This window comes from Theropithecus gelada, chromosome 1 (genome assembly GCF_003255815.1).
Source record: "Theropithecus gelada isolate Dixy chromosome 1, Tgel_1.0, whole genome shotgun sequence".
In the NCBI taxonomy this organism is placed as follows: Eukaryota; Metazoa; Chordata; class Mammalia; order Primates; family Cercopithecidae; genus Theropithecus; species Theropithecus gelada.
The window spans coordinates 26,851,749-26,879,650 of record NC_037668.1 but is presented as its reverse complement, the minus strand read 5'-3'; the positions used below and the strand labels follow the sequence as shown (position 1 = coordinate 26,879,650).

General features: G+C 41.7%; 1 protein-coding gene across 5 annotated transcripts in view; it reads right to left on the bottom strand.

The window, feature by feature from the left end:
* The window catches only part of SDHC (succinate dehydrogenase complex subunit C), a 44,341-nt gene that overhangs the window by 4,454 nt on the left and 11,985 nt on the right, over positions 1-27,902 (bottom strand). For 2 of the 5 annotated variants that reach the window (XM_025367968.1, XM_025367977.1), the window contains 2 exons: positions 14,859-14,920; positions 646-809 (listed from right to left, as the gene is read on the bottom strand). In XM_025367968.1, coding sequence (XP_025223753.1) covers positions 646-809; positions 14,859-14,920 — 226 coding nt within the window. Of the gene's footprint in view, positions 1-645; positions 810-14,858; positions 14,921-26,798; positions 26,901-27,902 lie in introns of all 5 variants that reach the window. The other 3 variants (XM_025367953.1, XM_025367961.1, XM_025367986.1) reach the window with 3 other exon arrangements.

Sequence of the window (27,902 nt, the reverse complement as noted above, 5' to 3'; positions counted from 1 at the left end):
AGACAGAGCAAGACTTTGTCTCAAAAAATAACATAACGTAACGTAACGTAACGTAACGTAACGTAACGTAACGTAACATAACATAACATAACATAAGGAAGAGTTCACAATGAGACCCTGCAAGTATCTGTGAGGCCTATACCATTGCTCAGCTACACCACCAGCAGGACTGCTAGAAAATACACAGGGGAACTTGTTTGACTTTCCCCAAGAGAGCTTTGAGTCACAACTAATCTTAAGAACAGCACTAGTTGGGCTTGGTAGCTCACGCCTGTAATCCTAGCACTTCGGGAGGCTGAGGCAGGTGGATCACCTAAGGCCAGGAGTTTGAGACCAGCCTGGCCAACATGGTGAAACCCCATCTCTACTAAAAATACAAAAATTAACCAGGAGTGGTGGCACACGTCTATAACGCCAACTACTTAAGAGGCTGAGGCACGAGAATCTCTTGAACCCAGGAGGCAGAAGTTGCAGTGAGCTGAGATCGCACCACTGCATTCCAGCCTGCGCAACAGAGCGAGATTCCAATCTTGGGAACAACAACAACAAAAAAGAACAGCACTAAACCCAGTAATGAAGGAGGGAATCCTCCCAGTCTCCCCACTCCCTTCACAGAGAAAATGTGCAAATCCCCAATTAACTTACCAAGTGTCGGATCCCATTCCAGGTATGATACATGAGAGGGAAGACGAGTGCAAACTTAGCTGTGTGGATCAGTGCTGGCCCCAGACACAGGGACTTCACGAGTTCCAAATAAGACTCAAAGTTCCCAGGGAGTAACAGGGCCGACATGCCAAAAAGAGAGACCCCTGAAGAGAAAACCAAGTAGCTCGTCACAGCTGCTCACAAGTTACAACTAATATGACACATAAAACTGGGACCCCTGGCACCTCATACAATTCTAAACCATTTTGAAATGGAGAAGATTTTTGTTTTGTTTTTTTCTTGAGACAAGAGTCTCATTCTGTCACCCAGGCTGGAGTGCAGTGGTGCAATCTTGGCTCACTGCAACCTCCACCTCCCAAGTTCAAGCAATTCTCCTGCTTCAGCCTCCTGAGTAGCAGGGATGACAGGTGCCCACCACAACACCCAGCTAATTTTTGTATCTTTATATACGGGGGTTTCACCAAGTTGGCCAGGCTGGTCTCGAACTCCTGACCTCAAGTGATCTGCCCACCTTCGCCTCCCAAAGTGCTGAGATTACAGGTATGAGCCACTGTGCCTGGCCTTGAAAAGGAGAAGATTTAAACTCATGTTCAAGTTTATAGTGGGAGACAGACTACTTGGGATCTGATCATAAACTAAATGTGCCATATGTTTTAGTACATTATTCCTCCTTTCAACATCCCTCTCATTAAAAACTTCACCTGCCAGTTCAGAAGTCATGCCTTGCTATATCATCTAGTTCATCATCTAAGTAAGAAAAGGTAAAAACAGTGTACTCAGTTCAGAGAAGAGTGAGAAAAAAAATTAGGTTCTCTTTTTTTTTTTTTTGAGACAGAGTCTCGCTCTCTTAACCAGGCTAGAGTACAGTGGCGTGATCTCGGCTCACTGCAACCTCTGCCTCCTGGGTTCAAGCGATTCTTGTGCCTCAGCCTCCCAAGTAGCTGGCCTTAGAGACGCATGCCACCACACCTCACTAATTTTTGTATTTTTAGTAGAGACAGAGTTTTGCCATGTTGTCTAGGCTGGTTCGAACTCCTGGCCTCAAGTGATTCGCTCACCTTGGCCTCCCAAAGTGCTGGGATTAGCAGCATGAGCCACTGTGCCTGGCCCATTTTTTATCTTTATTTTCTAGTGTTGCTACCTCTGAAGAGAGAAAAAATTTAAAATCATTCAAATCTCTATTACACAAAAATTTAAATTAAAATGAATTAGAGACCTAAATGCTAGAGCTAAACTGTAAAACTCTCAGTAGAAAGCACAGAAATAAATCTTCATGATCTTGGATTAGGCAGTGGTTTCACAGATGACACCAAAATCATAAATGACAAAAGAAAAAACAGATGAATTGGATTTCATCAAAATTACTAACTTTCTGTGCTGCAAATAATACCATCAAGAAAGTAAAAGGACAACCCAAAGGAATGGGAGAAAATATCTGCAAATCATGAAGGACTTTTATCCAGAATATATAAAGAACTCTTACAACTCAATTAATAAAATGACAAATGGATCTGAATAGACCTCTTTCCAAGGAAGATAAATAAACGGCCAATCAGTGCATGAACAGATGCTTAACATCATTAGCCATTAGACAAATGCAAATCAAAACCATAATGATATAATATAAATACTATGTGTACATATTTGGAAGATTATTTCCTTATGTGAAAGAAAAAGTATGAATACTTTAATGTCTGACAGGGCTACATTATTTGTTGGGGCTCAGTGACTATCAACCACCAATGACTGACAAATCAAGTATAATAAATATGAAACTCAAATTAGAAATAAGATGTTATCTTGGCTGGTGCAGTGGCTCATGCCTGTAATCCCAACACTTTGGGAGGCCGAGGTGGGCAGATTATTTGAGGTGAGGAGTTCAAGCAGCCTGGGCAACATGGTGAAACCCCATCTCTACTAAAAATACAAAAATTAGCCAGTTGTGGTGGCACACGCCTATAGTCCCAGCTACTCGGGAGGCTGAGGCAGGAGAAACCCTTGAACCCAGGAGGCGGAGGTTGCAGTGAGCTGAGATCGCACCACTGCACTCCAGCCTGGGCAATAGAGTGAGGCTCCATCTCAAAAAACAAAACACAAACACACACACACACACACACACACACACACACACACAAAGAAATAAGACGTCATCTGTAAAATGGGAATAAAATTTAAAAAAAAAAGAAAAAGAAAAAAGTAAGAGGCCAGTTGTTTCCTATAATCACCAAAAAATATTTTGGGGAAGCAAAAAAGAGTACCCACACCACAACTCCCAGAGACCCTGATTTGACAGTTTGGGATCATTGTTAGAAATGTGGTTTTCAAACTGTATACCAAGCTGCCCTGGGGTACCACAGCAAACTCACAGGTCCTACAGGATACTTTACATATTCAAATGAACCACAGTGATACTTAACATCTGTTGGTCATCATGTGAACCACTACTAGCTCAAGATAGTTCGGTTTTAACATTAGATGTTAGATTTCTTACAATGATCACATCTTCGCAAAGCTGGGTTTTCAACAAAAATGAAGCGCTGTGTGAAAATCAGTGTGGAACAAGAAATGAGGCTGGCAGTGTCCAATCTGATTTCTAAGGTTGGAGGAGTTGTATAATATCCAACAGCATATACATCCCATTAGTAATTAATTATGATTGGCTGGGTATGGTGGCTCTAACTGTCTTTTGAATTTCAGTGCCAACACAAAGCTCTGAAACTTCAATAGCCAAACATATGCCTTAGATATCTGGGCAAACTCATCCCTGATCTAGGCACCAAATGGGACAGCAGGCTCATAGCTGAGTCCTAGGGATGGCCACATACCAATATTAACCAACAGAAGACCAGACCCTGATATGGTGTTATCCTAGGATAACACCACCTACTCTCAAACGATCTACAAGAGTTAAAACTCATGGAAATACTAGGATGTGAATAACAGTGTCTTCAGCTTTTGTCTTCCTATGAATAATACAGAATTATGTCAATTAGTTTAATCAATTCAAAAAGAGAAGACTGCCTCTAAATAAGTCAAATGTTCCCAAAATCATTCTACTACTACATACCCCCACACCAATTTTTTCTTTTCTTTTCTTTTCTTTTCTTTGAGATGGAGTCTTGCTCTGTCGCCCAGACTGGAGTGCAGTGGCACAAACTCAGCTCACGGCAACCTCCGCCTCCCAGGTTCAAGCAATTCTACTGCCTTAGCCTCCGGAGTAGCTGGGACTACAGGCATGTGCCACCACGCCCAGCTAATTTTTTTGTATTTTTAGTAGAGACAAGGTTTCACTACGTTAGCCAGGCTGGTCTCAAACTCCTGACCTCAGGTGATCCACTCACCTTGGCCTCCCACCCGCCTCGGCCACTTCAGTTTCTTAAGCTCTTAAATGAAGATACTCCTGTTTCTCAGATTATTATGAGGGTTAAATAATTATGTAAATGTTTAGTAAATAATGGCTACAGCAATAGTCGTATTTGAATTAGGTGGTGTTTTTCTGATGGGTTGAGTCCTTAAACAAAAAACATAAAATGATACAGTGTCTGCATATACACAGAATAATGGTTACTTCTGACTGGTGGGATTATGGGTAACTTTTCTAACTATACATTTCTATAATATTTTCCTTCTTGGCAATATGTTCTTGTAATCAGGAAAAAAAATTTTTTTTATACAAATCTCTGGGAGATCAAGGAGATCTGGAATTATTACCAGATTCCAACCCAGATATAATTAAGAGAGAGATCATGTTGGCTGGCTGCCTCACTAATTTTTCAAAAAGACTCCACCTCTTCAAACAGGAATATTAATCAGTTAAGTCAATTGAAAGCTACTTTAGCCAAAGCTTTAATCATTACAAGTGAAAAACATATGAGAACTAAATATGAGATTTTCTGAATTCTCCTCTGATGTTCGGTATACTGGGAATCAGGAAACCGACCCCACTCCTAGAACTGGAGTGCCTCAGGAGAGTCCTCTAACAGCTAAACAATTTCAATTGGGAAAATAAAGCCACTGAAGCTGTCCCATCTAATCACTAAGAAAAATTAAATGGTGCTTTTTCTTGACTGCCAAGACCAGTTCCTGCTGGCCCCACCCCAGTTAAGTCCTATATATGTAACTGTGCAGACTGTCAGCAAGTCCTATTGTTACTTCCAGAAGTCATCATAAGCTCTTTCAGACACTTCTTCCTAGCAAGCCCCTGCAGATGTCACAGCAAATGAAAAGAAAACACCTAAAAGAGCCTTCATGAAGCTGTCCAACTGATGATTAAAACTCAGTGTGACAGCATGTAACTGTTCTTTTATATACATTGTTGTTACACTAATCTCATCATGATGTATTCTGCCCATCTGCTTCCCCACAGATCCTCTCTCAAGGTCAAGAGTATTCATGCAGTGAGGTAAAGTAAAGCATTTCTGAGAAGCATCTTCTCTTCTGGTGGGAGTTTTGCCAGGTCATCCCAACTTAGTAATGCAAGGACTAGATGTAGCAGTCAGCAGTTGTGAAATAGGAAGGGCTGAGAAGGACTTTTTAAACTACAAATAATCACACATTTTCTGAGAGGTATAAGATTAACTATTCTGATTATTAATGTAAATAATAATCACCACCAAGCCTGTACTGGGAATTTCATATACAGTATTTAATTTTCATAATCCTTAACAGGCATTAAGTAGAAAAAGAAATGATAATGTAGCAGACTGAAAAGTAACTACAAGATCTCTCAAGAGAGCTCAAAGATGACAAGAACTCTTGTTGCATTTTCTACAGCCCAAGGCCTACCTTCAGGCTTGTCAAAATTACGAGAGACTAAAGTATAGAAGATAGATGGCAAAACCTCTTCTAATAACCAAAATCCAAGACCCAGAAAGCCAAATTAAAAATAAGCAGATTACAGCAAATGGAGGAAATAATTTTGACAGAAATGTCATGTAGGCCAAGCTGAGGCTGGATAAACCAGAATCACACATGCACCACACACACTTCTCCACTGACTAGATAATTTGTGCCTTCCAGGTTCAATGTCTCTCTCCTTTGACTCTAGAGAATAAACACTGAATATCTGGTTCCTTGGCCTTCTCTTTTTTCCTTTTTTGTTTCTGATTACCCATCTCCCTCTTACTGTCACCACCACTCATCTCATTCTTTGTCCCTCCCAAGAGGCAGGTCAAACCCAGATGCCTACAGGAGCCAAAGAGATGTGTGAATCAAACAGAGCAATTAAGGCCATATAGACTAGTGGTGCTCATAGAAAACTGCTGGACAGGGGAAGTATGTATGTTCCACCTAAACGCACTCAAATTTCATTTCTTTTCATCACAGTACAAAGAAACAAAGTACATCTGTTGACCAAGCATGGCCCACAGGCTGCCAGTTTGTATCCTGAGAAAGAATATAATACTACCAACTGAATTATTGCCTTACTTAATTTCAATCACATTCTGATCTTATGTCTCTAACACATTTGGGTTATCTTGATTTTTTTAAAAAAATACCATTATTTGGTATAATTGAAACATGAAAAAAATGTACATATTTAATGCATATGTTTTTATGAGTCTGGAACTTTCATTGATGTTTTAAGCTACACTACATTACTCAGTGGCATGCATAAACTTTTCTTTTTCTCAAATGGAGAGCAAATCATATCCACTATGAAAGAATTTACACTAGTTTCAAGGTCTCTAAATTCTAACTGTTGCCCCATACATGGCAAAAAGGTATTATCAAGGCTGGGCATGGTGGCTCATGCCTGTAATCCCAGCACTTTGGGAGGCCAAGGTAGGGCGGATCGCTTGAGCTTAGGAGTTGAGACCAGCCTGGGCAACACTGTGGAACTTCATCTCTATTTTTAAAAAATTGTTTAAAAACTAGGCCAGGCACATGGCACACCCCTGTAAACCTAGCACTTAGGGAGGCCGAGGCAGGTGGATCACCTGCAGTAAGGAGTTCGAGACCAGCCTGGCCAACATGGTGAAACCCTGTCTCTACTAAAAACACAAAATTAGCTGGGCATGGTGATGTGTGCCTGTAAGCCTAGCTACTGGGGAAGCTGAGGAAGGAGAATCACTTGAACCAGGGAGGCGGGGGTTGCAGTGAGCCGAGATTATGCCACTGTACTCCAGCCTGGGAGACAAGAGCAAAACTTGGTCTCAAAAAAATTTTTTAAACTAAAGAGAAAAAAAAAGGTATTATCCAAATTTGTGGACAAAAAAACTGAGGCTTGGTGGCAGGTGTAGTGACAAATAACTTTTTCAAGGTAAGGTCTCACAGTTAGTGACAGAGTTAGAACTGAATTCAGATCGGCCTCATTCCAAAGTCTGCAATTTTTCACTTTTTCTATACTCAGTCTGAATAACCAGGATTTCTAAAATATAACAGATGATATGTAAGAATCAATAACTAATATCCCATCTCATGACAGGCCCAGAAGAAAAACACAGTTATTTTCAAAGCCCATCAGTTACTTTATGAATCTAAATCTTTTGGCTTTTCTAGAGAATAGGCTACCTGCCTGAGCAGCAAGTTTGCCTACAAATTCAGGCAATCTCTCACGAAACTTCTGATTCTTCCATCTGACCTTGTTTTTATTTTATTTTTTTATTTTTATTTTTGAGATAAAGTCTTGCTTTGTCACCCAGGCTAGAGTGCAGTGGCATGATCTCGGCTCACTGCAACCTCTACCTCCTGGGTTTAAGCGATTCTCATGCTTCAGTCTCCCAAGTAGCCCAGATTATAGGAATGTGCCACCTACACCCAGCTAATTTTTTGTATTTTTAGTAGAGATGGGATTTAGCCATGTTAGCCAGGTTATACTCAAACTCCTGGCCTTAAGCGATCCACCTGCCTTGGCCTCCCAAAGTGCGGTGTTTACAAGCGTGAGCCACGGCACCTGGCCTGACTCTGTTTTTAAAGACTACCCAAAACATTCAGGACCATTCTTATATCCATTCAAGCTAATTATACAATTCATATACAGATATATGAATATCTATATATATTGGTTCAAAGCTTAAAATATCTGTTGTTTAGCATCTTTATTCTCTCTTCCTAATCTCATGCTTTATGTTATATGTTTTATCTGTTATTTACGCTTTCCTAGACTCATTCATTATTGCAGCTTCAGCTATCTGCCATTCTCAAAGCATGTACCTAATTTCAACTAGACTTTTTCTGTCACTATGAAAAATCCTGAGTATTTTTTTTTTTACTTATTTATTTTTGAGACAGAGTCTCGCTCTGTCACCCAGGCTGGAGTGCACTGGTGCAATCCAAGGTCACTGCAACCTCTGCCTTCCAGGTTCAATCAATTCTCCTGGCTTAGCCTCCCAAATAACTGGGATTATAGCCACGTGCCACCACAACTGGTTTATTTATTTATTTATTTATTTTGTATTTTTAGTAGAGATGGGGTTTCACCATGTTGGTCAGGCTGGTCTCAAACTCCTGATCTCAGGTGATCCACCCGCCTTGGCCTCCCAAAGTGCTGGGATTACAGCCGTGAGCCACCGCACCCAGCCCTGAGTATTTTAATCCTTATGAAACCTAAGCAATGGAAGAGTGCTATTAGTCTCCTCTTTCAACCTTTTAAAACATTGTAGGCCAGGCGCAGCAGCTCATGCCTGTAATCCCAGTACTTTGGGAGGCAGAGGCAGACGGATCACTTGAGGTCAGGAGTTCAAGACCAGCCTGGCCAACATGGTGAAACCCTGTCTCTACTAAAAATACAAAAATTAGCCAGGCATGGTGGCACACACCTGTAGAACCAGCTACTCGTGTGGCTGAAGCAGGAGAATTACTTGAACCTGGGAGGAGACAGAGGCACAGAGGGCCATGATGGCGCTATTGCACTCCAGCCTGGGCCACAGGGCAAGACTCCATCTCAAAAAAAACAAAAATTTTAAAGTTCCTTTTCAATAAATTCTATTTTAAAGTCAAACTACTGTTAACATGTTTTTTAAAATTTATATATTAGCCATAAAATCTCTATAGTTAAAATAAATAATTTATTTTGTATTTATCCAGGCCAGCTTGTCCTGTTACTGGAACTAAAGAGAATATGAACTTTTAATGGCTTATCATGGTCTACAGCATGGCAATCAGAGTCCTTCACCGTCTGGCCCACTTTCTAGCCTTATCTTCCATCACTTCTCCCATAAACATAATTTTTTTTTTTTTTGAGTCTCACTCTGTCATCAGGCTGGAGTGCAGTGGCGTGATCTTGGCTCACTGCAACCTCCGCCTCCTGGGTTCAAGCGATTCTCCTGCCTCAGCCTCCTGAGTAGCTGGGACTACAGTCGCACACCACCACGCCCGGCTAAGTTTTGTATTTTTAGTAGAGATGGGGTTTCACCATGTTGGCCAGGATGGTCTCAATCTCTTGACCTTGTGATCCACTTGTCTTGGCCTCCCAAAGTGCTGGGATTACAGGTGTGAGCCACCGCACCCGACCCCATAAACACCATTCTTAAGAAACAGACCTCAGCTGGGTGTGGTGTCTTGGAATGGTTGTAGATGCCTGTAATCCCAGCTACTTGGGAGGCTGAGGAAGAGAATTGCTTGAACCCAGGAGGCGGAGGTTGCAGTGAGCCGAGATCGCGCCACTGCACTCCAGCCTGGGCAACAGGGCAAGACTCTGTCTCAAAAAAAAAAAAAAAAGGAAAAAAACACAAGATTTATAAAAAGTTAGCAAATAAAATAATTACAACTGCCAGGCGCAGTGGCTCACGCCTGTAATCCCAGCACTTTGGGAGGCCGAGGTGGGCGGATCACAAGGTCAGGAGATTGAGACCATCCTGGCTAACATGGTGAAACCCCGTCTCTACTAAAAACACAAAAAATTAGCCAGGCGTGGTGGCGGGCGCCTGTAGTCCCAGCTGCTGGGGAGGCTAAGGCAGGAGAATGGCGTGAGCCCGGGAGGCGGAGCTTGCAGTGGGCCAAGATCATGCCACTGCACTCCAGCCTGGGCAGCAGAGCGAGACTCTGTCTCAAAAATAAAAATAAAATAAAATAAATAAAATAAAATAAACTAGAATAATTACAACTTGTGTAATAAAAGCTTTGTAAGAAACAACACAGTACAATAAGAACTATGAAGGAATAGAGTACTGTAAAACAGAAATAAGGAAGCTTCTACTTTAAACATGGTGGTAAGCAAAGTGCTCTTTGAGTTAACATTTTGCTAAGATGTAAAGGGTAAGAAAGAACTAACCAAGCACAGTGCAGCAAGAAGTCAGAGTGGGCATTTCAGACTAAAGAAACAAAACATGCAATGGCTCTCAGGTGGGAAATAATTTTGCCTGTTCCAATGAGTTCAAACACCAGTGTGGCTGGAGCATAGTAAGCAAAGGGAGGAATGGCAGGAATGAGTTAGGGAAGAGCCAGAGCTGGCAGGGCAAAGGCCATGGTGGATATTTGAATTTTAATCTAAGTGCTAAAGTGAACACAGTCATTGGGAGAGTCTAAGAAAGGGAGTGACATGATTCCATTTATTTTCAAAAGATTTTTCTTTTTGTTGTGTGAAAAATGGATGGGACGAGGGCCACAAGAATGCAAAGATCACAGTTGCCGGAACTGACTTCATTTCAGACCAAATGATCCAGTTTCTCTTGCCATTCGGTCCAGGGCACACTATCTTCTAAGAGACAGTTGCTATTAAATGTATCATGTTTCTCATCCTTGTTTCCATAAAGCAACACCAAGAGCATAAAGTTTCTTGAAATCCCCAGAATTCTGAGATAGGCATTATTAATATGCCTATTTTATAAGGAATAAGCTGAGGTTTAGAGAATTAGGTAATTTGCTTAAGTCATGCACCTGGCAAAAACCTGTTCCTTTGTGATTTTGATGGAGGGACCTTCAGCATTTGAAGAAAACAGTATAACTACTACTCTATAGAAAACAGCTACTATATTCTATCATGGAATTAGGAGAGAAAGTTTGGGAAAAACAGGTGATATGCTGATGAATGCAAGGCCACCATTCAAAGGGGTAAAGACAGAAAAAATACAACTTTTTTCTTTTTTTTTTTGAGGTAGGGTCTTGCTGTCATCAGGCTGGAGTGCAGTGGCACAGTTATAGCTCACTGCAGCCTTGAATTCCTGGGCAATCCTCCCTACATCAGCCTCCCTAGTAGCTGAGACTATAGATGCATGCCACTACTCTGGGCTAATGTTTTAATTTTTTTTTTTTTTTTTTTTTTTTGAGACGGAGTCTCACTCTGTCGCCCAGGCTGGAGTGCAGTGGCACTATCTCAGCTCACTGCAAGCTCAGCCTCCTGGGTTCACCCCATTCTCCTGCCTCAGCCTCCCAAGTAGCTGGGACTACAGGTGCCCACCACCAGGCCCGGCTAATTTTTTGTGTGTTTTTTTAGTAGAGACGGGGTTTCACTGTGTTAGCCAGGATGGTCTCGATCTCCTGACCTCGTGATCCGCCCACCTCGGCCTCCCGAAGTGCTGGGTCTTGATAGGTTGCCCAGGATGGTCTCGAACTCCTGGGCTCAAGCAATCCTCCTGCCTCAGCCTCCCAAAGTGCTCGGATTACAGGTGTGAACCACTGCACCCTGCCCAAATAATTCTTCAGTTGTGAAAAATACTCAATTCTAGCCAATACAAACGTGTGTGTGTGTGTGTGTATGTGTGTGTATATATATATATATATATATATATTTTGAGACGGAGTCTCGCTCGTCGCCCAGGCTGGAGTGCAGTAGCACGATCTCGGCTCACTGCAAGCTCCACCTCCTGGGTTCACACCATTCTCCTGCCTCAGCCTCCCGAGTAGCTGGGACTACAGGCACCCGCCACCACGCCTGGCTAATTTTTTGTATTTTTATAGAGACGGGGTTTCACCATGTTAACCAGGATGGTCTCGATCTCCTGACCTCGTGATCTGCCCGCCTCAGCCTCCCAAAGTGCTGGGATTACAGGCATGAGCCACCGTGCCCGGCCCAGATGAATATATTTTTTATCATCATAGTGTATAAAAAAGTCAATATCCTTTTTTTCATGTAGTGGTGACACATATATTGAGATAATAAGGGAAACTACAGCCTAATAAATAAACTGCTCTTGTTCTTTCAGTGATTTTTAGGATTAAATCTGTTCATCAATATCACCAAACTGAGTAGAAAGCATCCATCTAGAAATTCCTTAATCAATCTAAAAATTTCTTATTCTAAGTAAGCAGAAATAAAAATAATTATGAATCTACAGTTAGAATAGCCTAATCTTGAGATTTTCCCTATTATCCCCACCAGCTCAGTGCCAGCAGGTTAAAAACCAGGAGCTACATATGGATTCCTAAAAACACAAATCATCCTTATACCTCGATTCCATCATCCCTTTACCAACCAAAAGAATGAAAAAGAACAGAAATTATGCCATCAGATCTTAGATAGGAGTCTCTATCCTTATCAACAAAACTACATATATATGTCTATAAATAGACATATATAAATACACACACACACACACATATGAGATTGCAAATAGCAGAGGCTTAGATTCAGATAATTCCTGCCAATGTCTCATCAGCAGCTCCTTAAATACAGGATCCCTACACTAGAGCCACTAGCCCTACTGATGACCACATCAGTTAAAAACATAAGTCTACAGAAGCCTAGGAGAGATCCTGCAGGGTTTCAGAAGACAGAAACAAGAGCACTTTTCCAATACCACCATTGCTTTGACAAAGCAAAAGTCAAGAGAAACTCCCTTTCCTACCTCAACAGCTCTACTTGGCACCAAATTTCTGGAGCAAGAGCACACTTACGCGCTGGGACCTGAAGGCTGCCATCTGCTCTACTCTGTACAAATGGGCCATCTCCTGGCAAGACTGTAATGATGCCTCATGTGATGAATAAAACTTAGGCATTGCTCCCAGGCTAAAGTACCAAAAGAGACGAGATGGAGGGGCTCAGACAGAGCTTTACATAAGGTAAAACAGTGGGGCTTCTGTCTCTCAGGTATATAATTTCATACCGATTCTAGGCAAGATATTTCCTCTTATTCCCTAGGATGAGGTTAAAGACATACTAAGGGGCTAGGCACAGTGGCTTACGCCTGTAATCCCAGCACTTTGGGAGGCCGAGGTGGGCGGATTACCTGAGGTCAGGAGTTCAGAAACCCCATCTCTACCAAAAATACAAAAATTAGCCGGGCATGGTGGTGGGTGCCTGTAATCCCAGCTACTTGAGAGGTTGAGGCAGGAGAATAGCTTGAACCCGGGAGGCTGGTCTCATGAGGCTGCAGTGAGCCAAGACTGTGCCATTGCACTCCAGCCTGGGCAACAAGAGCGAAACTCCGTCTCAAAAAAAACAAAAAAACAATAAAACAGACATACCAGGGAACTATCCACAGGAGAGAAGAGTTTGTACACACAGCAGGGATTTACACACTGTTCTAAGTCATAACCTCATTTTCCTTTGCCAGCAAAGGTCCTAGGACTATCAACTTGGAACAGAAGTCTTGTTGAATATGTGCTAACAGTTCATTGGAGCACTTCTTTTAGAAAGCACTCCACTATTCCTAGTTTGCATCTGTTCTCCCTCTGGATATATAAGGGCTAGATCACCTTTGCTGGGAGAGAACACAAGTTCCCCCAAGGTCTCATGGAGACTAATAGAGAACAAACTCAGATTTACCTATGCAACACTCTAATGTCCGATAACCTCTTCTTGCTCCCACTGAACTGAATAGCATTGCACAGAAATGCCAGTTGAAATACAATACTAGTTAGGCAGTTATTACAGTCAGTATGCAGGGGACCAAAATAAGATACTTCTAGAGCCAGAAAGTATGATTATAAACAGAATAGAAATTTAGGACACAAATATATAAAACACATTAACAAAAAAGAGAGTGGTATTCATTTTGTAGTCACCAAATATTTACTAAATTATCTACTGCATTCTAGGTACCATACTAGATGATTAAAAATACAAACAGATGCAGTCTAAGCCCTCAGGGAACAGACAATCCAGTAAGGAAGAACAACAATGAACAAGTAAATGACAACCATGATTATGAAAGAAAAACTAGAATGCTTTGAGAGTGTGTATCTAGGGAACATAATCTAGTTTTTGTTTCTGGTTTTGGTGGGGGTAGGAGAGCAAAGTATGCTATAAGGCTAAATAAAGGAAAGCTAAGAAAGTAAAAATATGTTACATGCATATTCTTGTGAGAAAATAAATACATAAAAATAAAAAAGCAAAAATGTCTATGTCTCCAGCACCAGCCAGACATAATTTTAAATCTAGCTGACCCTCTTGTAAAGTATATCCCTACTGTGAAAAGATACACCAGATCCCAGAAAACTGATTTTAATTGGCACTCCACATAATAAACCTTCCTACCTAAAAAGGATGTACTAATTATCTAAGACCAGTAAACAATTCACTCTGTAGCTGCAGTTCATATTATATAAATGAATGAATAGACATTCTGATCTGTAAATCAAGATTTTGTGAGACTGGCCAGTGAGCTAGTCTTTGGGGGACTGAGCAAGTCTAGGTGATAAGAATGGGTGCTAAAACTGACCTTCTGGAAAAATAAGGTTGATGATTTATCTTGGACTGTGTTCCATCAACGATCAGTCAGCCAGCCCATCTCTATTACATTTCTCTGCTCTCTATAATTTCAATAAATACAATATCAGGAAGTGCTAGGGAATGGTTTAAAAATTTGCTAAGAAACTAATCTGGGCTAGGCGCAGTGGCTCATGTCTGTAATCCCAGCACTTTGGAAGGCTGAGGCGGGTGGATCACGAGGTCAGATCAAGACCATCCTGGCTAACACGGTGAAACCCTGTCTCCATTAAAAATACAAAAAATTAGCCAAGCGTGGTAGCACGCGCCTGTAATCTCAGCTACTCGGGAGGCTGAGGCAGGAGAACTGCTTGAACCCAGGAGGCAGAGGTTGCAGTGAGCTGAGATCGCGCCACTGCACTCCAGCCTGGGCAACAGAGCGAGACTGTCTCAAAAAAAAAAAAAAAAAAAAAAAAAAGAATCTGAGCACAGTGTAAACTCATAATTAATTGTTAAAGGGATGAAGGAACAATAAACTTAAAAGAGATGTATTGTTCCCTCTAAATCAAGTGCTGAGTTTCAAAGGAAGCAGAGACTAGGACCAGTGAAACAGCCAAGTTTTTCAAAGAAGCCCATGTATGTGTGTAAAAACATATATACATACCTGCACTCAAAGCAATACCAGTGCCACGGTGGCAGATGGACATCGCCATGGGAAGAGACCAACTGTAAAGAAACACACAAAGACAATTTTAAAGAGGAAAAGATAGCACCATAGTAGAGAGTCTATCTTTGCAAAAATATAAACTAATTCTGAAACAGGCACTTTTTTCTTTTTTCCTGGATACAGATTCTCACTCTGTTGCCCAGGCTGGCAGCGAGCGGCACGATCTCAGCTTACTGCAACCTCCGGCTCCCAGGTTCAAGCAATTCTCCTGAATAGGTAATATTTTCTTAAAAAAAAAAACAAAAAAAAACAGCTTTTGCGTTCCTGTCTTTTCATTTTTTTTTACCCTGGGAACAGAGTCTTGCTCTGTCGCCCAGGCTGGAGTGCTGTGCCACGATCTCAGCTCACTGCAACCTCTGCCTCCCAGGTTCAAGAGATTCTCCTGCCTCAGTCTCCTGAGTAGCTGGGATTACAGGCACCTGCCACCAGGTCCGCCTAATGTTTGTATTTTTAGTAAAGAGGTTTCACCATCTTAGCCAGGCTGGTCTTGAACTCCTGACCTTGTGATCTGCCTGCCTCAGCCTCCCAAAGTACTGGAATTACAGGTGTGAGCCACCGTGCCCAGCCATGTTTCTACTTTTTACTTTAAAAATACAAATCTGGGCCAGGTGCGGTGGCTCACGCCTATAATCCCAGCACTTTGGGAGGCTGAGGCGAGTGGATCACCTGAGGTCAGGAGTTCGCAATTAGCCTGATGAACATGAAGAAACCCCATCTCTACTGAAAATACAAAATTAGCTGGGTGTGGTGATGCATGCCTGTAATCTCAGCTACTCGGGAGGCTGAGGCAGGAAAATCGCTTGAACCCAGGAGAAAAAACAAAAAACAAAACCCTGTATCAGGATTAGGTTAAAAAAAAATAAAGAAAGAAGAAAACAGATTTACGGAGAAGGATCCCTACCTTTACCAGACTGCATCACTGATAGGGCTAAGGAAAAAAAAATGATTATAACTCAAAAACTCCTTTCCCAAGGAGAAACATGAGTCAAAGACACTCATTAAAGTTGGAGGTAGTGTAGTGGCTCACACCTGTAATCCTAGTACTTTGGGAGGCCAAGGCGGGGGTGGGGGGGGTGTTGAGTTCAGGAGTTCAAGACCAACCTAGGCAACATAACGAGACCCCCATCTTCACCAAAAAAAAAAAATATATATATATATCTGGGTGTGGTGGCAGAGGCCTGTGGTCCCAGCTACTTGGGAGACTGAAGTGAGAGGGTCACTTGAGGCCAGGAGCTCCAGGCTGCAGTGAGCTATGACTGTGCCACTGTACTCCAGCCCGGGGTGAGGAGAAAGAGACAGAGATCTTGCCTGCAAATAAATAAATACAGTTGGTACAATTAGAAAGTAATCACTATAGGCCGGGCGCGGTGGCTCACACCTGTAATCCCAGCACTTTGAGAGGCGAGGTGGGCAGATCGTGAGGTCAGGTGTTCAAGACCAGCCTGGCCAACACGGTGAAACCCTATCTCTACTAAAAATACAAAAATTAGCCAGGTGTGGTGGTGCATGCCTGTAATCCCAGCTACTCGGGAGGCTGAGGCAGAGAATTGCTTGAATCCAGGAGGCGGAGTTTGGCATAATCATGCCACTGCACTCCAGTCTGGGCGACAGGGCACGACTCCATCTCAAAAAAAAAAAAAAAAACAGAAAAAAAAAGAAAGTAATCACTGTAATACCAACTGGGTCCCTCTGTTTCTCCAGGTATAACACTGATGGAAGAAAACCTGAGTTTCATTTATCCACAGTTTCATATAATATATGGTCATCCTTGAATCCTCCCTTATTATATGCCCCAAAATATCCAAACTGAACATACCACTTATTTCCTAATAAATTACCTATCCCAAATGTTTATATCCAATCTTCTAGATTTAGTATATAGTTCTTAATCCACAGTAGTTCTGAAATACTTTTTGTCATCAAACCTCTTTTTAAATTATGAATCATCAACTTTCCACTGAAGGACAACCAACATTGTTATTCTAGACCTAGTTCTCATGCTCAAGAGAGAACTGGTGGGTAAAATGGAAAGAACAAGAATCTCTGAAGAAAGCTAACACTCACTTTGGAATGTTAGCTTAGACAAAGAATACTTAGCGTAATCAAACCATATCTTCAACACTTTAAAGAGAAATAAGGAGGTTAAAAAGATCTCAAAAGAAAATTCTGCCTACATAATGAAAATGGTCACAGTAAGAAAGGAGTATTTCCAAATAAATTAAAAATATTAATACTAGCTAGATACCACTCTGATCAACTCAGATTTAACAACAGAAATATAAAAGGTGGAAGAACAGCCACATAACCAAGGACAGAGAACGATGACATAATTTGGTAAGAAGAATCAGGAGACCGAAACCCAAAATGAGCTGAGGCTTGCAAAAATTTCAAGGACAACAAAAAAAAGCTTTTAAAATTGTATTCTGACACAGAGAGCCTCCTAACTGGGATGAACAATTTTATGCTAATTGATGACAGAGTGTGAACAGATTGCACAACTATTTTATTTGTCAAAGAGAATGATTATCAGCATGAAAAAGACAGAACAAATATTGATTTGAAAGACTTGAAACCCTAAAGAGGTGAGGAAATTGGAAGATTCCAAACAAACTTGGGGCTCTGGGACCAGATGAATCAAATCCCTTGACTGAAAGAGCTAATAGAAGAAACATATGCACTGTTCTGGAAATGTTTCAGAAATACTGATACAGAAAATGGGAGTCATATAATATGAAACTGCTGAATTCAAATGTTACCCTAATTTTCAAAAACGGTAAAAATCATAGCCCGGCTAGCCCAGTAATGACAAGCTAAAATATTTTGTTTTCTAAAAATAACCACAACATTATTTCCAGTCCTCCATGATCTTCCAGAATCTTGTCATTTCTCATCAAGCAAGTATTTAGCCTCTACCCTTGAACCTGGGCAGGACTTGATGACCGACTGCCTCAAAAGTAGAATACGGCAGAAGTGATGCTGCATGACTTACAAATTCTCCTTCCTTCCTCATGCTATGTGGAAACCCAAAGTAGCCTACACAGATATGTGAAAAGATCTATGTGGAGAGAAAATAAGGGCCCCATCCAACAGCCAGAATCAACCCAAGACATTTGAGTGACTGGATCTTCAGATTAATTCAGGCCCTAGCCTTTGTGTTTTCCAGCTGAGGCCTCAGGCATCATGGAGCAAAGACAAGTCTTCTTCACTAGTCCCTGTTTGAACATTAGGTAAGAGTCTAGTATAGAAAATCAAGATGTGGCCAGGCACAGTGGCTCATGCCTGTAATCCTAGCACTTTGGGGGGCTGAGGTGGGCAGAATGCCTGAGCTCAGGAGTTTGAGACCTGGGCAAGACGGCAAAAAAAAGTCAAAAAAAACATTTCTACAAAAAATACAAACATTAGCCGGGCGTGGTGGCATGTGTCTATAGTCTCAGCCACTTGGGGGGCTGAGGAGGGAGGACTGCCTGAGCCTGGGAGGTCGAGGCTGCAGCGAGCCGTGATTACGCCACTGCACTCCAGCCTGAGTAACAGGAGGGAGACTCTGCCTCAAAAGCAAAAAAACAATAAAAAATACCTCCAGAGAGTAAAAACATTTCTCCAACAGCCAAGACTGCCAATGGCCAATAAGTACATGAAAAGATGTTTAACATCACTAACTGTTTACTTCTAGGCCTCTTTCAAAAAACCCAAAAAATGGGTAATAGAAAATATGACTTCAGGTATCTCAGATATCTTTCCCTGACATGCCAATCTGGATATAGCCCTGTGTTCCCTGCTGCTATTTTTCCCCCAAGTATGTCTGGAGTTACATAACCAGAAAAGCAAATAAGGTAGTGAAAGACTCACCTCACCAACCTAAAACCATTCTTTATATGACCTACGAAAAAAGGCCAGGGCTTTAAATACAGATTCAGAATAATTTGGGATGCTCTTTTGTCTTTTTCATTATAATTATTCCCCAAAACTTTTTTATTTTTTTTTTGAAACAGAGCCTTGCTCTGTCGCCAGACTAGAGTGTAGTGGCGCGATCTCGGCTCACTGCAAACTCCACCTCCCGGGTTCAAGCGATTCTCCTGCCTCAGCCTCCCAAGTAGCTGGGAATACAAGCATGAGTCACCACTGCCAGCTAATTTTTGTATTTTTAGTAGAGACAGGGTTTCACCTGAGATCAGGATGGCCTTGATCTCTTGACCTTGTGATCCGCCCACCTTGGCCTCTCAAAGTGCTGGGATTACAGGCATTGAGCCACTGCATCAGGCCTTCCTAAAACTTTTATCTCTTAAAAAAGAAAGTTTCACGATTGAGCAGCAAGAAATGAGATCACTTATTAGCCTCCTTCTGTTTTAGTGGCAAGTCCAGTTTCTACAAACAGGATTATTCCTGGAATCTGGCTTGGAAAAAAACTGAAGGATTATGGTATTTGTGGAGGTGGTTAAAAAATGGGCAGACTCACTGGCAGGAACCCAAGAGAGTAGCAGAGCTCAAGATGCTTTGCTGGGTTAGCCTAAAAAAACAAAAAGCAGATTTACAGGGACTTATCTTCAAAGACATCAGCAAAAACCACTGTCAATGCCACTTTTGAAGATGAGATAAACAGAGATGTATGTATATATGTATGTATGATGTATGTATCTACTTATATATACACACATGTGGTATGTGTGTGACAGAGACTGCATACACATATATGCTATCTCTATCCACAGAGAGGGCCTAGAAGCAATGACATCCTAGTAGCAATGAGCACATCTAGCACCCAGACACTGATTTCCCAGGAGTCATTTTGAAGAACTCCTATTGGCCAGGTCTGGGACAATTTGAACACCAAAATAAATAATAACGAAGTATAATCCTTTGGGGAAATTAATGCTTGATCCATGTTATCCTTGAGTCCATACTGATAAAGAAAGCAAGCTTTACCCTATCGCAACAAATAAATCTAGAAAATATTATTATAATATATAAAATTAGTAACATTACATTTGGCAACTATCACAGTAATAAATGATTTAGGCAAGTACCTCCAACAGATACTGGTGAGTAAGTATCTCATAAGAAAGAATATTTAGGTTTCTAAGTATCTCCTGCCAAAATATGTATTAATAAATAAAACATCCTTATTCAGTAACTTTACAGGAGAAATCTAGCAGACACATCTTAAACAGTGACAAAAGTTAACATCACCAGTAATGGGTTAAATCAGCAGCAGCACATGCCTCCTGATACAGTGTACTGACAGAAGTATAGTATTACTGCAGGCGTATTCTTGCCAAAAATGTATAAATCATGAAACACCAAACAAACCCAAATTAAGGAACATTCTAAAAATGTCCAGGTCATAACAAATAAGGAAAGACTAAAAATCTCTCCCATACTGTAGGAAAAAGAAACATGACAACTAAATGTAATATATAATTCTAGGTTCAATCTTAGGCCTATAAAGGACATTAATGGGAGAAGTGGCAAAATCTGAATGGAACTAAGGTTTAGATAGTAACACTGTGATGGCTGTACTTTGGAGACTGTCTTGCAATTGAGGAAATGCATACCCAAGTATTAAGAAGTTGTAATAGGCAGAATAATGGCCTCCTTAAAGATGTCCATGCTCTAATCTCTAGAACCTATGAATATGTTACCTTTTATGGCAAAGGGGAATTAAGGTTGCAGATGAAATTAAGGTGCTAATAAGACAACCTTTTTTTTTTTTTTTTTGAGACGGAGTCTCGCTCTGTAGCCCAGGCTGGAGTACAGTGGCCGGATCTCAGCTCACTGCAAGCTCCGCCTCCCGGGTTCACGCCATTCTCCGGCCTCAGCCTCCCGAGTAGCTGGGACTACAGGCGCCCGCCACCTCGCCCGGCTATTTTTTGTATTTCTTAGTAGAGACGGGGTTTCACCGTGTTAGCCAGGATGGTCTCGATCTCCTGACCTCGTGATCCGCCCATCTCGGCCTCCCAAAGTGCTGGGATTACAGGCTTGAGCCACCGCGCCCGGCCAAGACAACCTTAAGATAAACAGACTAGGCTGTGTGTGGTGGCTCACACTTGTAATCCCAGAACTTTGGGAGGCCAAAGTGGGAGGACAGTTTGAGTCCAGGAGTTCAAAGCCAGCCTGAGCAACATGGCCAAACTCCATTTCTAGAAAATACTTTAAAATTAGTCAGGCATGGTGGTGCATGCCTATAATCCCAGGTACTTGGGAGGCTGAGCTGGGAGGATCACTTTAGCCTGGGAGGTCAAGGCTGCAGTGAGCCATGATTATGCTCCACAAGTTTTATTAAAAACTTGTAGAAAACTTGCGCATTTCAGCCTGGGCAACACAGTGAGAGACCCTGTCTCAAAAACAAAACAACATAGACTATCCTAGATTATTAGGACAGGCCCAGTGTAATCATAAACGTCTTTAACAGCAGAGGAGAGAAAAGAGAAAAAAGAAAAGCCGAAGAGGCTCACAGAAGAAAGGCGTCAAAGAAGAAATGAGATGACAGAAGCAGGGTCAACATGATGTGACTGAGGAACTCAATGCAGCATTGCTGGTTCTGAAGACTGAGGAAGGAGGGCAGAAGCCAAGGAATTCAGAAAGCCTCTAGAAGCTAGCAAAGGCAAGGCCATGGATTCTTCCCTAGGGACTCCAGAAGGAAACAGAACCCTGCCAACACCTTGATTTTAGCCCAGGGAGATCTTGTCAGACTTCTGACCCACAGAACTATAAGGTAATAAATTTGTGTTGTTTTAAGTCAGTAAATTTGCAGTAATTTGTTATGGCAGCAAATAGAAAATCAGTATAGATTGTGGTGACTAGAAGAGGAATGCAGCTGTAATGAATACCCAAAAATGTGGAAGTGCCTTTGAAATTGGGCAGTGGGAAGGGACTAAAAGAATTTTTAGGACCATGATTTTTAAAAAGCCCAGACTGCCCTGAAGAGATTTTAGCAGAAATATGGATTTTACCAGTTGTGCTGGTGAGGATGTGGAGAAACTGGAACCCTTATACACTGCTAGTGCAGCCACTTTGGAAAACAGTCTGGCAGTTCCTCAAAATGTTAAACATAGGCTGGACGCCATGGCTCACGCCTGTAATCCCAGCACTTTGAGAGGCTGAGGCAGGTGAATCACAAGGTCAAGAGATCGAGACCATTCTGACCAACATGGTGAAACCCTGTCTCTACTAAAAATACAAAAATTAGTTGGGTGTGGTGGCGCATGCCTGTAGTCCCAGCTACTCAAGGGCTGAGGCAGGAAAATCACTTGAACCTGGGAGGTGAAGGTTGCAATGAGCTGAGATTGCGCCACTGCACTCCAGCCTGGTGACAGAGCAAGACTCTGTCTTAAAAAAAAAAAAAAAAAAAAGTTAAACATAGAGTTACCATATGATGCAATAATTCTACTCCTAAAAAAAAATGTTAAACATAGAGTTACCATATGATGCAATAATTCTACTCTTAGGTATATACTCAAGAGAAATGAAACATATGTGCACACAAAAACTTGTACACAAATAAATGGTCATAGCAGCATTATTTGTAATAGCCAAAAAGTGGAAACAGCTCAAATGTCACTCAGTTTATAAATGGGTAAATAAAACATTGTATGTACATACAATGAAATATTATTCGGCCATAAAAAGGAAGAAAGTACTGATATATGCTAAAATATGGATGAACTCTGAAAACATTATGCTAAGTAAAAAAAGCCAGTCACAAACGACCATATATTGTATGACTACATTTAAATGAAACGTTCAGAATAGGTAAGTTTATAAGATGGAAAGTAAATAACTGATTGTCTAAAGCTGGGACGAACAAAGGATTGGTGGTGATGGCTAAAAAATGTAGTGTTTCTTTCTGGAGTGATGAAAATATTCTAAAATTGGCTGGGCAGGGTGGCTCATGCCTATAATCCCAGCACTTTGAGAGGCCAAGGCAGGCGGATCACCTGAGGTCAGGAGTTCGAGACCAGCCTGGCCAACACAGTGAAACCCCCCCATCTCTACTAAAAACACAAAAATTAGTCAGGCGTGATGGTGCACATCTCTAATCCCAGCTACTTGGGAGGCTGAGGCAGGAGAATCACTTGAACACAGAAGGCAGATGTTACAGTGAGCCAAGATCATGCCACTGTATTCCAGCCTGGGTGACAGAGCGAGACTCCACCTCGAAAAAAAAAAAGAAAAAAAGAAAATATTCTAAAATTGTGGTGATGGCTGAACAATTCTGCATTTAACAAAAGCCACTAAACTGTATGCTTTCAATATGTGAACCATATGATATACAAATGTATTTCAAAAAGGAAAATATGAATGTCAATTCAGCTAGTAAAGGCTCAGAAGGAAATTAGGAACATGTTATTAAAAACTTGTGGAAAGGGGATCCTCGTTACATAGGGGCAGAAAGTTTAGCAGAATTATGTCCCACAATAATGTGGAAAGCAGAATTTACTAAAGTGGCAACCTGATTTCTTTTTGCTCTTTATAGTAAAATGTGAAAGGAAAGAAACAGACTGAGGGAAGAGCTGTTAAATAAAAAGCAAGCTGAGCATGGTGGCTTGCAGCTGTAACCCCAGCACTTTGGGAGAAAAAGGTAAGAGGATCGCTTGAGCTCATGAGTTCAAGATCAGCCTGGCTAACATATTGAGACCCTGTCTTTACAAAAAATTAAAAACTAGCCATGTGTGGTGGCATGCACCTGTAGTCCCAGCTACTGAGGAGGCTGAGTCAGGAAGATCACTTGAGCTCCTGGGAGTTCAGGGTTGCAATGAGCTATGATCACATCACTACTACACTCTAGCCTGGGTGACAGAGTGAAAGCCTGTCTCTTAAATAAAACAAACAAACAAAAAAACAGGACTTAATGATTTGGGAAATTCTCAGCCTTCCCAGCAAAAATGCCTGTAATCCCAGCACTTTGGGAGGCCAAGGTGGGCAGATCACAAGGTCAGGAGCTTGAGAGCAGACTAGCCAACACAGTGAAACCCCATCTCTACGAAAAATACAAAAAATTAGCCAGGTGTGGTGGTGTGTGCCTGCAATCCCAGCTACTTGGGAAGCTGAGGCAGGAGAATAGTGTGAACCAGGGACGCGGGGGTTACAGGGAGGCGGGAGTTACAGTGAGCCGAAATTGCGCCATTGCACTGCAGCCCTGGCGATAGTGCGAGACTCTGTCTCAGAAAATTAAAAAAAAAAAAGATATTCACTGTAAAGGCCTGGCACAATGGCTCACACCTATAATCCCAGCATTTTGGGAGGCCAAGGCAGGCAAATCACTTGAGCCCAGGAACTTGAGACCAGCCTGGGCAACATGGTTTTATAGAGATGGTGAAACCCCGCAAGATTCTTTTTTTTTTTTCTCCTGGAAACAGAGCCCAGGCTGGAGTGCAGCAGCACCACAATCTCGCAATATCGGCTCCCTGCAACCTCCACCTTCCAGGTTCAAGAGATTCTTGTGCCTCAGCCTCTCAAGTAGATGGGACTATAGGTGCACCACCACACCAGGCTAATTTTTTGTATCTTAGTAGAGACAGGGTTTTACCATGTTGCCTAGTCTGGTCTCAAACCCCCGAGCTCAGGCAATTCACCTGCTTTGGCCTCCCAAAGTGCTAGGATTACAGATGTGAGCCATCGCACCTGGCCCCCACAATGTTCTCAAGAATGTTATACCAACAGAAATACTGTCAGCATAGACTAAAAGTGACAGAGAGAAAATGAAAAGAAGACTGTCATACCCCAAAAATTCTACAGACAAAAAAGAGGCTGTTAAAAATGACTAGCTGCAAAAGCATGTGTCACCTTTCACAAAGAAGGATAGCGGATGGAGCTATAAGCCCAGAGGGCAAAGCCAATAGCCGCAAAGGATTATTCTCAAGCCTTGAAATCAAATGGTGTTTGCCTGGCTAAATTTCAAACTGGTTAGAACCAGAGACTCCTTTTTTCCTTCCATTTTCTCACATTTTTTCTTCTCTTGACCTGCCACTTCAGGACACACTTTCTCACTTTTTGAGCAGGAATGTCTACAGTTGTTATACTATATCTGTCCCACCACTGTATTTTGGGAGTATGTAACTTGGTGCTTTAGATTCACAGATGAAGAAAAAATGTTCCTGAAAAGGGACTATACCCAGAGCCTCACCCATACCTAGTTCAGATGGGGAGATTTAGATGAAATTTTAAGACTTTGAGATGAGGCTATAATAGGTTGAAACTTCTGGGGCCACTGGGATGTGGTAAATGTATTCTGTCATGGGACAGACATAAACTTTGAGGGCTACAGGGTAGACTGTGGTAGGTAAAATAATGCACCCACCCCTCTGGAGATGTCAATGTATTAATCCCCAGAACCTGTGAATATATTATCTTATATCACAAAAAGAACTTTGCAGATATTATTAAATTAAAGACCTTGAGATGGAGGCATTGTCCTGAAATATTTGGGGAGGTCTAAATGTAATGACAAGGGTCCTTGAAAGGAGAAAAGGGAGGCAGAACAAGTCAGAGTGATACAAAGTGAGAAGGACTCTGCTATGGCTTGCTTTGAAAATAGAGAAAGAATGCCATAAGCCAAGGAATGTGGATGACCTATAAAAGCTGGAAAAGGCAAGGAGCCTCTGGAAAAGAATGCAGCCCCTGCAAACAACTTAATTTTAGCCTAATGAGACCTGTCTCATACTTCTAACCTGAAGAATGGTAAGACAGTACATCTTTGTTATTTTAAGTCACTATGTTTGTGAAACTTATCGTAGCAATAGAAAACAAATACAGGGACCAAGCGTGGTGGCTCATGCCTATAATCCCAGCACTTTTGGAGGCTGAGGTGGGTGGATCACTTGTGGCCAGGAGTTTGAGACCAGCCTGGACAACATGGCAAAACCTCATCTCTACTAAAAGACAAAAATTAGCCGGGCATGGAGGCTCATGTCTGTAATCCCAGTTATTCAGGAGGCTGAGGCACGAGAATCGCTTGAACTCAGCAGGCAGGGGTTGCAGTGGGCTTAGATTGCACCACTGCACTCCAGCCTGGGTGACCAAGCAAGACTCTGTCTCAAAAAAATAAAAAAAGAAGAAAACGAATACAGGAATAATACTTGGATATCATCATCATTGCAACTTCTTCTTATATCATTCAGACATGTTAACGAGCTGGGAATCTGCTTGTTAGCATGTCTGAATAATTTAAGAAGTTGTGGCCAGGCATGGTGGCTCTCACCTGTAATCCCAGCACTTTGGGAGGCCGAGGCGGGCGGATCACTAGGTCAAGAGTTCGATACCATCCTGGCCAACCTGGTGAAACCCCATCTCTACTAAAAATACAAAAATTAGCTGTCCGTAGTGGTACGCGCCCATTGCCCCAGCTACTGGGGAGGCTGAGACAGAAGAATGGCTTGAACCCAGGAGGCAGAGGATGCAGTGAGCCGAGATCGCACCACTACACTCCAGCCGGGCAACAGAGCAAGATTCTGTCTCAGAAAAAAAAAAGAATTATTTGCAAAGTTGCAACTTCTATATAACTTCGCATATATACCATATACCTTCCATATAAAAGTATATGGGAACTCTGTATGTTATTTCTGCAATGTTTATGTAAATCTGAAATTGTTTCAAAAATTTTTTAATTAATGGGAATTATATTTTGACTTACTAGAATTTTCTAAATGGTAGTTTTGAAAAATAGATTACTCTTGTAATGACAGAAGATAGAATTTAGTCATCTCCGTATTAAAAAGGCATAAGATAATTCTTATGTTATCTCCCTCTACCCTGAAGAGTTCACCTCATCTACATAGCAGTATTTTAGTTGAGTAAAAGTGAGGGAAGTTTCAGGTAGGCCAAAGATCAACCTTCAGAACTTTCACCCACTACCTCTAGATTCTCTGGCTCCAGAGTCCTTACCTGTAGATAGTGATGTGGGGAGATACAGGACGGTTTGAACTTATATTCTTATTCCAGAACCGCTCCATCTCTTCTTTGGCTGTGGTTCCCAAAGGAACAGCACTAAAATAAAACCAGAAAGTTTGAAAAGAACTGAAAGTAAGCTTGGTTTAGTATTTTGCATAATGTTTTGTTAAGTCAATATTTTACAATACTGGCCAGAGGCATGGTGGCTCACGCCAGTAATCTCAGCACTTTGGGAGGCTGAGGTGGGTGGATCACCTGAGGTCACGAGTTTGAGACCAGCCTGACCAACATGGAGAAACCTCGTCTCTACTAAAAATACAAAATTAGCCGGGTGTGGCGGTGGGCGCCTGTAATCACAGCTACTCGGGAGACTGAGGCAGGAGAATCGCTTGAACCCAGGAGGCAGAGGTTGCGGTGGGCCAAGATTGCACTATTGCAGTCCAGCCTGGGCAACAAGAGCGAAACTCCATCTCAAAAAAAAAAGAAAAAAATTTTGCAATATCTTTTTAGAAAAGGTTTTGTTAGGGAAGCAGGAGCCTAGAAGACCCAGAGTGACACTATTTTAAAATCCACTCCATCTTGTTATAGCAACACAAAACAGAAAATAATAATAAAAATAAAATAAAATAATAGGCCAGGCACAGTGGCTCAAGCCTGTAATCCCAGCACTTTGGGAAGCCGAGGTGGGTGGATCATGAGGTCAGGAGTTCAAGACCAGCTTGGCCAACATGGTGAAACCCCATCTCTACTAAAAATAGAAAAAATTAGCCAGGCGTATTGGCGTACGCCTGTAATCCCAGCTACCTAGGAGGGTGAGGCAGGAAAATCGCTTGAACCTGGGAAGCAGAGGTTGTAGTGAGGCCAGATCACACCACTGCACTCCAGCTTGGGAGACAGAGCAAGACTCTGTCTCAAAAAAATAAATTAAATAAATTAAATAAATAAAAATAAAATAAATAAATAAAATAAACTCCATCTTAAAACTAGCAAAGCACATTCCTTGCCAGTGACAACCCACGGTTCTAAGATGTTTACAGCTAAGGAAACAGCTTGGTAATACCTGCAAGGACAAACTGCAACAACATAAAGTCCAGATGT